At 38.2% G+C, this 12,376-nt stretch overlaps 1 protein-coding gene across 1 annotated transcript in view; it reads right to left on the bottom strand.

The window, feature by feature from the left end:
• Positions 1-11,861, bottom strand: part of LOC150076270 (LHFPL tetraspan subfamily member 3 protein-like) — a 93,578-nt gene extending 81,717 nt beyond the window's left edge. Inside the window, exon 1 of the mRNA XM_090387605.1 lies at positions 11,312-11,861. Within this exon, the coding sequence (XP_090243731.1) occupies positions 11,312-11,723 (412 nt within the window). The 5' untranslated portion in view covers positions 11,724-11,861. The remainder of the gene's footprint in view (positions 1-11,311) is intronic.
• Positions 11,862-12,376: the final 515 nt, after the last annotated feature.

Here is a 12,376-nt window from a genome sequence, read left to right as displayed (position 1 = left end):
TACCACATAGTTGGTACGTCTCTCTGGGGTTACTTCTATCCATATGCAGTACTTTGCATTTGTCAATGTTAACTGCAGTTGCCACTTCTCAGCCAGTCTGCCCAAATTTCCTAGATCCTGTTGCAGTAGCACACTGTCATTAACAACCCTGCCAACCTTTGTATCATCTGCAAACTTCGACACTAAGCCTGATATAACTTCATCAATATCATTCATAAATATGCAAAACAACAGTGGACCCAACACCGAACCCTGTGGGACTCCACTAATAACATTAGTCCACGAAGAGCAGCACCCATTGATTACCATCCTCTGTCTTCTCCCACTCAATCATCTTTTTATCCATTGTAGCAACTTACCCTTAATACCATTCTGTTCCAATTTGTACAATAGTCTTCCATGCGCAACAGTGTCAAAAGCCTTCCTGAAATCCAAATATATGATATCAAAATTATTTTTTGCATCCAGTTCCTGTGTAACCACATCATAATATCCTATCAAATTTGTCAGATAAGACTTTCCCTTAACAAACCCATGCTGTGGCTGAATTATTACTGCAGTCTTGTCTAGATGCAATGCATCTTTAACCAGTGACTCCATTATTTTCCCCCGAACAGTTGTTGTTGTTTGTTTTGTTTTTAGGAGCATTAGCAACTAAGGCCATATTGCTCCGGGATATGCGGTGATCATTCTCTGATCTTTCCGCATCCTCCGTATTTGGTGGTGACGGGCTCGAACGCCGGTCTAATCAAGAAGCGTGTGCTACGCACTGCTGCTCCTTCCCGCCTGGCTACGGAGGCGCCATCCCCGGAACGGAAGTTAAACTAACTGGTCTGTAATTACTCGTGTCACCTTAGATCATCTGTGAATTGGGGACACACTGGAACATCTCCAGTCCGTAGGGATTTCCCCGAGTCCAAGGATGCTCTCATAATTATTGAGAAGGGTTTGCTTACTTTCTTTGCCGCCACCTTTAATATAACTGGATAGATCCCATCTACCCCCAGGTGCCTTTCTTATATTTAACTTCAACAATTTCTCCTCCACTTTGCTCTGTTATTACAAAATCATTTAGCACCCCGTTACAGTTTGATAAACTTCTGACATTTCACTCCCTTAATAACTCCTCAGTGCGAATGTAGATGCAAAATACTCATTCAGATTATCAGCTATATGAGCAGGATAATGAACAGTCGAACCATCGATATGAAGTGGACCAATCTGATTCATTCCCTTCTTTCTAGAGTTTATATAACTAAAGAAGTCCTTGCTTAAGTAACCTCTTTTGTGACTTGATTACAGACTAGCTTATAATTAACGCAGGCATCAGTGTCGCCTGATAATTTAAATGCATCCCATGCATTTTTCTTCTCTACCACGAATCTCATTAGTTCATCTAACATCCATTTAGGTCTAGTAGCTTCCACGATTACTTCCCATTGAGAGTTTGCTGTTGGTAACATCATCAGTTGGTCCCACTGTATACAATTTAAAAACTGTCTGATACCACTGCAGTCACCTTTACGTAAGCCAAAACCCTTCCCTTTACCCCTTATGGTAGTAATATCTTTAAGTAAATCCCACATCAGTATACTGTGATCACTGCCACCCAGTGGTTCCTTTATCTGCAAATTCTTAATGCACGAATAATCACTGTTGATAACCAGATCAAGAGTATTACTCTCTCTGGTTGCCTCTAACGTATTTGCTGTAAAAAAACAATCATCCAATAAATCCATAAAATTTTTGCTAGTGTGCGAGTGACCCACCCAGAAGTTCCAGTCAATATCTGAGAAGTGAAAATCCCCCATTATTAGACAATCTGACTTACTGGCCCACTATTTCCCTGTACAGTTGTTCGTTGTATTCATCAGAGTCATTGGGCCTATAACACGCTCCTACTCTAATTTTTGCTTTCCCAGTGCTTACATCACACCAAACTGATTCAATATTGCACTGACTATCTATGTAAACTGAATGCACTTCCTTAGATTTTATGTTTCTTAACTAACAGCATAAACCCTCCTCCCTTCCTGTACACATTGTACTCCTCAAATTCCAATTGTGCACTGCTTATATCTGGTTAACACCAAGTATCTGATATCCAACAACAATATCCGCGTTTGATGTCTTGACTACCACTTCAAATTCATCAACTATGCTCCTAGCATTGGTGTACGTGCAAGTATACATGCGCCTATACATATTCTTAGTTGCCCTAATACAGCCCATGTATTTATTTGTTCCGTGATGACTCCCACCAGTTCCCGAAAACCCGAGCACCCCGCCCTCCAATAGAAGCGCTGTGATTCCAAACTTCTAGGCGGGAGCGCATTTATCGTGTTTGTTGCTGGCTATTTGCTCTCTAGCTTTAGAACTGTCGAACTGATATGACGTTTATGTGATATTATCATTTTGAACACGTTATTTACTCACGAGGCGCTTTTTTTTTGGTTGTTTGATGTTTTATCTTTCGGTTTCACCTTTACTTCAATTATTAAATTCAAACGGCTAGACTTTTTTTTAATGTAAGTTAAGAGCCTTTGTTTTCTTTTCTTGTTTATGATTATTATTATATATGTATGTAAAAAAAAAAATATATATATATATATATATATATATATCATCATCAGCCATTTTCAATCCACTGCAGGATGAAGGCCTCTCCAGCAACTTTCCAGTTCCTTCTGTTTTGAGCACTGGCCATCCATTTACTACTCAAAAACTCATGAATTTCATCTATCCATCTCCGCCTTTGTCTTCCAGGTTTTCTTCTAGCTCCTCTTGGGTACAATTCTGTTATTTTCTTAGTCCATCTGTCATCATGTTTTCGAGCTATGTGTCCTGCCCAAGACCATTTTAGTTCTTTAGTTTTGATAAGAATGTCGTTTACTTGAGTTTGCTGCCTAATCCATGTGTTTCTCTTCTTATCTAACAGTCTGATTCCCAATATAATTCGTTCCATTCTTCGCTGTGTAGTTCTTAGCTTCCCTTCCATTCTTTTGGTGAGTGCCCAAGTTTCACTTCCATAAGTCATGGTGGGGAGTATACATTGATTCATTATTTTACGTTTCAGACAAACTGGGATATTGCTCTTCAGTATGTGACTATATTTCCTGAATGCTATCCATCCAAAATTTATTCTTCTCTTGACTTCCAGCCATTTATCATTATTACAGCTAATAACTTGTCCCAGATAAGTATATGACTCCACCTTTTCAATTACTGCTCCTTCAATCATTATTTCCCTTTCCGTGGCATACTTGTTCATCATTACTTTTGTTTTAGCCATATTCATCTTTGTCCAAAATCCTTACTAACTGTGCATAACTGATTAAGATTTTCCTCTAATTCTTTGGGATCGTGGCTTATGACCACAATGTCAGCTGCAAATCGTAAATGGTTTAGGTACTCTCCGTTCACATTGACTCCTTTCTGCGACCAGTCTAATCTTCTGAAAGCTTCCTCAAGGTCAGCAGTAAACAGCTTCGGAGATATTGTGTCTCCTTGTCGAACTCCTTTCTCGATTTTCAATTTGCTACTGTCTTTGTCTAGTCTAATAAAGGATGTAGCACTCTCATATATTTTCTTCAAAATCATAATATATTGAGTATCTATGCCTTGTCTTTCCAGTGCCCGAAACATTGCCTTATGCTGTATGGAGTCAAATGCCTTTTCATAATCCACAAATGCCAGGCATAATGGTGTTTTATATTCATTTGCTTTCTCCATTAGCTGTGATATTACGTGAAGGTGATCCATAGTTGAGAATCCTGTCCTAAAGCCAGCTTGCTCTTTCGGTTGATTCTCATCAAGTATTCTTTCTAATCTGTTAGTAATGACCCTTGTGAACAACTTGTAGATATGGGATAACAAGCTAATTGGTCTATAATTTCCAATTTCTGATTTATCTCCTTACTTATGCAGCAAAACTATGATTGCATTATTCCACTGCTTAGGCATCACACCTTTTCTAATGCACTTTGTGAAGAGCCTTGCCAGTTTTTGTGTTATGTCTCTATATATATATATATATATGTATGTATTACTTTTGGATGATCACTCAGTCATTGTGTATGAGAGTCACGTACAGCTTTATATCCTAAAAGGAATCCAGTTATCCAGTAATAATCATAAATTATATATAGACTCCTTTACAAAGTAAATCACACTGTGTAATTTATGATTGTTTTCCAGAAATTAATAAGTAGGTGAACTTTTACTCAAGCCATTCGTTTCGAAGTAGTTCAATACCAGTGCAACTCGCTGTGCAAGCAGAGTTGTTCTGCTATGAGAAGAAAGAATAATGCATAGTGTTAGGCACCACCTGCGATTTCTCACATCTGCGCCATATGTACGCTATGAAGAAATACAGTACTACTGTAAATGCCAAAAAAAGTGTTGTCTGTTGTATATGACATATTGCGTTAGGTTTTGTTGGGTGTCCTGGCTTTGGCCGCAGAGGCCCCTGATGGGACCCCACGTTGCCCGCACACACCGCTAGGAGGTTGCCCTTTATTCTCTGGCTGGTCTCCGCCAGGGTCGCCTGAGTGTCCTGGACGAAGACCAAGTTAAAAAAAAAAAAAAAAAAAAATGAAGAGAAGGCCTGGGGGAACAAGAGGAAGGGAGGTCTGAATGTGAGGAAAAGCTAAAGTGCACAGATAGAGAAGGCAGTCCACCCGGGGAAGGCGAAATAGGGGTAGGGGAGAGGGATCAAAAGTCAGAGGGACAGACGCCACTGTGTGAGTGCCAAAGGCCAAGCATTCTCTGGGAGTCAGCATTCCAAGGAATGCCAACTTTGATGATGCCAGAATAGTATTTTTGTTTTCATAAAGGTGACAACAGACGTCTCAGACAGTTTTTAAATTCTATACAGTGGGATCTATTGATGATGTTACCAACGGTGAATTATAAATGGGAAACCTTCAAGAACTTAATCTTGGAGGCTACTAGGCTTTTCATACCAACTAAGAAACACTGTTCAAGGTTCAGATCTAAATGGAAGTAGGATGAATTAATGAGGCTCGTGGCAGAAAAGAAAAATACATGGGATGCATATAAATTATCAGGCGACAGAAAGGCCTACGAGAGATAAAAGCTAGTCTAATCAAGGTTAGGCAAGCGAAGGCAGATTACGAGAAATCTTTGGCAAAGGACGTAATAAAAAAAAGCAAAGAGTTCTTTACTTATGTAAACTCTAGAAGGAAGGGGATGAATCAAATTGGTCCACTTAACATATATGGTTCGGCTATTGATGATCCTGCTCAAGTAGCTGATAAACTGAATGAGTATTTTGCATCTACATTCACACATGAGGAGTTATTCAAGGAGGGGAAGGCCAGAAGTTTATCAAACTCTAACAGGGAGCTAAGTGATTTTGTAATAACTGAGAGCAAAGTGGAAGAGAAATTGCTGAAGTTAAACATAAAAAAAGGCACCTGGGGCAGATAGAATCTATCCAGTTATAATAAATGAGGCAGCAAAGGACGTAAGCAAACCCTTAGCCATAATTATGAGAGCATCCTTAGAGTCAGGGGAGGTCCGCATGGACTGGAGATGTGCAAATGTATCCCCAATTCACAAAGGGGGTTCAAAGGGTGACACAAATAATTATAGACCTGTTAGTTTAACTTCTATTCCGGGGAAAATAATGAAGTCCCTGGTTTAAAGACGTGATACAGGATCACCTAGACAAGACAGCAGCAAAGGTTTGTTAAGAGGAAGTCTCATCTGACCAATTTGATTGGATACTACGATGTGATCACAAAGGAACTGAATGCTAAACATAATTTTGATATCATATACTTGGATTTCAGGAAAGCTTTTGATACTGTTGCACATGGAAGACTGCTGTACAAATTGGAACGGTATGGCATTAAGGGCAAGTTACTGCAATGGATAAAGGAATGGTTGAGTGGGAGACGGCAGAGAGTGGTAATAAATGGACACTGCTCTACGTGGACTAATGTTATTAGTGGAGTCCCCCAGGGTTCGGTGCTGGGCCCATTGTTGTTGGGTTTTTTTTGTGTGTATTTATCAATGATATCGATGAAGGTATATCAGGCTTAATGTCCCAGTTTTCAGGTGATCAAAGGTTGGCAGGGTTGTTAACGACAGCATGCTACTGCAACAGGATCTAGAAAAGTTAGGCAGATGGGTTGAGAAGTGGCAACTGAAGTTTAACATTGACAAATGCAAAGTACTTCATATGGGTAGCAGTAACCCAAGAGAAGCGTATCAACTTCTGTGATACTACATTCAGGGAGGTGGAGAATGAAAGAGACCTGGGGTAATTGTGCAGTCAGATATGAAGTTCTCTGAGCAGTAGTACAAACGGTCTGCCAGAGCAGGTCATGGAGTTTTGGCAATGTTATATAGAAATGTTGCTAGCAGAGACAAGGAGGTGATTATCCCTTTGTACAAAGCAATAGTGAGGCCACACCTTGAGTAATGTATACAGGTCTGAAGGTCTCATTTTAGGAAGAATTTAGAGTTGCTAAACGAGTACAAAGAAGGGCAACAAGATTGGTGAGAGGAACAAAGGGGTGCGCTTATGAAGAAAGGCTTAAGTTCTGCAAGTTGCAGCATCTGAAAACTAGGCACCTGCGAGGTGATCTGATTGAGGTGTATAAGGCCTTGAATGGTTTGAGCAGGCTCAATGCTGGCGGGATATTTCCTTTTGCTCAGACGAAGAACCTGAGGAGGCATAGATTGAAATTGAGAGTAACTTAAGTAAAGATTTTGTTTTCGTAACCTTTAGAAATAAGTGTTCGTCCGCAAGTTTTGCACACCAGTGTACAAAGCCCACGCCGATTGAAGATTTTTTTTTTTTTTTTTTTGATATTCTGACAGTGAGTAGGAGACGAGTTAAGGGCAGTGATATTAAAAATTAAAAAGTGAAACATTAAAAATTATAACATAAAAAGTGCAATATGTAGGTATGATGCCAGTTGACATGACATAAAGTAATGGACCGGCTGCAATAACTCTTGGAGGAAAAAGACAGCAGGAGAAGACCTCTTCAGTTTGAAACTGTTCATTGCACATTCTGCATCCCACATAAGGACTAGCTCTGGTAAGTACATAGGAAAAAAAAAAAAAAACCTCTTTAAATGATGTTCTTATCGATTTCGCTGGAATCAAATATGAACAGTGTCAAAAGTATGAACATTAATTTGGGGATGCAATAACGTAGAAGTTGCGGAATGGAAGAAGATGAGGCTGAACATCATACCATCATGGAAGAAGACAGCAGCAGTTCAAGGGAAGAATCTGTAAGTGAAGCAGGAGTCGGAGGAAAAGAAGAATAAAGAAAGAAGAAAAATTTAGTATTAACTATATGGTGCAAGGAAGCCTAAGGCTTATGCTGCACTAGCTGAAAAAAAAAAAGTAAAATAATAATAAAAATATTTATTAGTCTTCATCAAGTACATTACAGTAAACCCTAGCTAATCCGAATTAAGCGATAATCCGGATTGATGAAGCAAAAGATAACCTTAAAAGAACAAAAACTTAGAACACAAATAAATGGAAAATTTAATAAATAAAATATAGGCAGTGATGATGAAAATAAATAAAACAATATTACTGTAGAGCCTTTATTTAAAAACTATAAAAAGATAATACAGGCAGTTCCCGCTTTACGAGTTTTTTTTTTTTTTTTTTTTTCAAGTATTAACAAAATCGAAAATATGAAGATAAATTGCAAAAAATTAATGTTAAACATTCATAAATCCCAGATTTCAAACCACGCGCGTGGCTATACAATATAGCAGTGGCTTTCAACCTTTTTTTAATAACGGCACCCTTAAGTAATTTATTTTATTTTTTGGCACCCCTACTCAATTTTATAGATGGATAAATGTACATTTATCCATCTATCAATGGATAAATGGTACTGTATTGTCATGTTATACATTTATCAGGTGGCGCTGGCGTCGCACGCCAACGCCACTTCATCGTTGCTGTGAATACCACTCAATACAGCTTCCAGCAACACTTCTTTTGGATTTTTAACTTTGATACACTGCTTTTATCATCCCCACATCGCATTTTAAAGCAAATGCATTTATAGATTCTTTTTGTTTTTTAATATCTGACAGTCTGTTGGCCAATACCAAATTCTTCAGCAATTTTTTTCCAGGAACATCATTTTCAAGTTAATGATAATTAAAGTAATGTATTTTTCTTTTTATTCCACTTTTCAATTCTTTAGAACCCATAATTATATAAAATATGTTAACTTATGTACATACCGTATACAGAAGTAAACAAATGAAGCGATATAAGCAATGACATCCGTCTGATCATGCGTCAACAACGATACTGAACAACACACAAGACAATGTAATGTATGTTCCATCTCTTTTTCTCTGCACAGTCAGTGTCTTATCTGCCTTCTTAAATCCTATGTGTCTTTCAAAGTACTCAACTGTGAACAGAATTTTTCATATTTCGATCCGGGTTAACTTTAACCGGATTAGCGGGGTTTACTGTACACCAAAAACTCATTAAGGATTGTAGAATCCTTATCAGCAAATTATCGTTATACAATTGCTCACACACAAATTTGACTATACAGTTCTCAATCTCACTTCCTGGGGGGGGGGGGGAATGATAAATCCCTTCCTTACTACCACACAAAGGAAAAAGATAATAAAAAAAAGTAAATAAAATAAATAATTAATAAAAGTAAAGGAAGTAGACAACCTATGCATTTTCCTCCTCCCGTAAGTAACTATCCAGCTGATTTCGAATTCCTCCAAACTGTTAGCCTCAACCACGCATGTAGATAACTTAATCCAGTAATTTATAACTCGCTGACTAAAATAAAACTTTCTGCAATGCAGTCTAAACATCTCCCCCATAACTTGAATTTACGGGCCCTAGTTCTAGAATCGTTTATAACCGTGAAAATTTCGTCCTCATTCATTTTACTTTTGCCTCTCAGAACCTTAAACCTCTATCAAGTCTCCTCTAAGGTACCTAGTTTCCAAGCTCTGCAACCCACATATTCGAAAACTTTCCTGCCGTAGCCTAGTGGTCAGGCGCGCGGGTGCATAAATACACGTGCCTTGAGTGACCGGGGTTCAAGCCCGTGACTGCTGAACACGGGTGCTGTTTCTTGTATTCTGTCTATCTTGTGAACTCCTCTGACCATTTGGTCGTCCCGGAGTATAAACAAAATTTATTTATTTATTATTTTCCTTATATGAAAACAAATTTCCATTCCATCATTATCTTCACAATCACCTGGCCTGTAGATTACTCCCACTCTCATTATACCTTTGCTTCCAACTATCTCACACCATACAGATTCTATATTAGAATGTGAAATGGCTGAATCGGGGAAAGCTTTTCTTGAGCTCGGGCTGATTTTGATAAGAAGCATGACCGTATAACCCCTTTTATCTGTCGTATCCTTCCTAAATGCATTATACATACTACACTGAAACTCATTTTCCCCTATTTACAGGTGGCACTACTTTTCGCGAGCCCTATTATATCGGTGCTACTTGTAACCAGCAGTTCGAATTCACTCATTTTATTGACGTCACTTCTGGCATTACTGTATTAACAATTAAGACGGTGTTCTTGCATAGTTAACTACCCTGACACACCCCTTGAAGTTATTTAAGCTTGCTTACCTGGCATTAGCTGCCCGCTCAATTGAAACGTTTCTGCCCTCAGAACATCGGGCTGATATGATCTGTTGGTAACAAACAAGAACTCTCGAGGTATATATACCATCAAATAAACGCGTATCTACATACCCTTCTCTCCCCCAAATTAGAAATTTCCCTGAACTCTTAAGGAATCCTCAATGATACAGTACTGGCAAAAACTTTTGCACCACCTTTGTTTAAATGTATCCCATCTCTACAAAACAGATTCCTTCTACTTACAAGTGTGGGCCAAGCTGATAAAAATTTCCTTCCCAACAGCCTTGCAGAGTCTTTCAAGTCTTGAGTTTATCCATAAGGCTGTCAGCATATAATCCCTCCTATCGTGCCTGGGCAGAATTGCAGATACAGACATTATGACATAACTCGTGGCATTTTCTTCAGCATGGTCCTACATTTGTCAAACAAATCATCAGATCGTGTGTGCTTAATATCATTAGTCCCAAAATGAATAACAATATTCTCTTTATCCCCCTTAAAATCTAACAATCTGTTGGTAATTGATTAAAATAAACAAACGCAAAAAAGACATCTCGACACTGATATTAAATTTGTTGATTCTGATGAGAAATTCAAGAAATATATGTGTACTCTATCTAATAGGGGTGAAAAGAGACTATGAAACTGCAATACCATGGAACTTGACTCAACAGAATATTTCCGATTTCTTCAAAAAAGATAATATCACTGGGGGGAGGTCGTCTACATCTCATTAAATCCACAGTCAATGTTTAACTCGTTAAGTAAAGTTTATTGTTTTTAAAAATCGTATCATTTTTGTTCTGCTTGATTACATGATACAATTGAAGGAATGGTATAGTCTATTTTACTAATAATATCAAATTTCTCGGGTGGAACATGCATACTGCCACGAAATGCCAGATCAACAAGCGTTTAACGGTTCTTAAGTGAAACAGCGAACTATCAAGAATATGCAAATTAGGTATACTAACCAAATAAACGGAGAACAACTAAAAAGACAGTTACCGAACTAAATTAAACTTATTTATTAAGATCTGACAACTATTCCAAGACAATACATAGGCAATAACTTACGAGCACTAACAGTAAGGAACATCCAGGATTTTTTCGGAAGGAGAGAAAGCGGGCTAAAACAATATTTCAGGAAATCATCGAACTTTAATCATAAGGGATAGTGTAAGTGGCAGTCACAGATAGGGACCGCCATTGCGCTACGTTCTTAAAAAGCAATAGTTTAATTATCACTGATACTTTCTGAAATTGTTAGAAACCACTGCAGTGAATTAAATATAAATTAAGAATTGAAATATATCCTGACCTCGCGGAGTTAACTTGCATTTACCACGATTAAAGAATTAGCTAATCATCGATGATATGAATTAATTGCAAAAATACATGAATAATTTTTCACTTTTAATTCGTATGTAAAATGATGCGGGAATGAGGAAATGAAGCACTCATTTTAATTCGGTCAGTCCCTTTCCACGAGAGTCCTTCTCTTATTCTAAACATGAAAAATCATATTTTGTTTTATATCTTATTTTATTTCATAAATCATATTTTATTTTATAAATATCCATTTTCTAAAATAAACAATTATAATAACCAAATGTTTTCTTGGTCTGAAATTAAAAACATTTACTTACCACAAGAAATTTGCATCCAGCCACAGATGTGGAACACTGTAGAAGAGTGAAAAACAAAAAACAGTAACATGGAACATATGCAAATTAGGATTATTGTAACAGACAAGCCAACGAACACGGTAGCTGCACGAAACGCTGGCGACGGGATAGTACTAAAGTCGTCTAGTCGACCTTCACAAACGACATCTTGACCGTCCTGCACAAGAAGACAAGCTTGCCAAAGTCCAAAATACCCCGTTCCTTTGCTTGCCGGGGTGTCTCCCAACCAGTGAGGCTGAAGAAATACGACTGCATTAATAATAGCAAAACAGATTGTGAAAACTCCCCAAAGTACACCAATTGCTTTGGAGTTTCTTAAGTAGTTGGCATGGTAAATGCCAGTATCGGAAGAATACTCGTATCTAGGATCCATGTTATTATATTAGCGACCCTAATCACAAATATCTGCCGTATTATCCATATAATAAGTACGGCAAGAAGGCATTCCCAACTGTTCAAAAGAGTGGGATATGTAGTCTACAAAGAAGCACACGTGAAACACAACGCAACTGCTCCCCTAAGCCTAACGGCAGACTACCTGCTTGATTGACCCTCTCCTAGTATGTGCACGGGGCAAGGCCCTACCTGCGCCGCTGGTAACCAATGGCCGTGAAGCGTTTTTCTTACTTCAGGGTAGGCCTCAACGTAAACCCGAGGTCAAAGCAGGAAACATCTTAGTCTGTACGATGAACTAAGTGAATGATGCTACGTGTCTCCTCAGGGTTTATTTGACACAACGAACTGGCAACTTAAGACCGTCAAATAATATCTCTGTAAAAAAGAAAAAAGTAGTATAGCAAGTCATGTACAGATATCATCCGTCTGCTCTGACAATACATGTTTAACAAACAAACTAGAACTTCCTCCGCCTCATAAATACGCGTTTTGAAATTAGAGGAAAAAGAAGTCGACTTCACGGTCATCACAAAGACAAAATACAGTAATATCATTTTGCATTCTTGAAAGGAGTGTGGCAGAGAGGTTATAAAAATGCAACAGCAACTGTCTGAAGGGGGACAGGTCATG

This window comes from Mastigoproctus giganteus, chromosome 13, assembly GCF_048544385.1.
Source record: "Mastigoproctus giganteus isolate SK-2022 chromosome 13, ASM4854438v1, whole genome shotgun sequence".
In the NCBI taxonomy this organism is placed as follows: Eukaryota; Metazoa; Arthropoda; class Arachnida; order Uropygi; family Thelyphonidae; genus Mastigoproctus; species Mastigoproctus giganteus.
The sequence above is the reverse complement of the archived record's forward strand: the minus strand, read 5'-3'. Positions and strand labels throughout refer to the sequence as shown.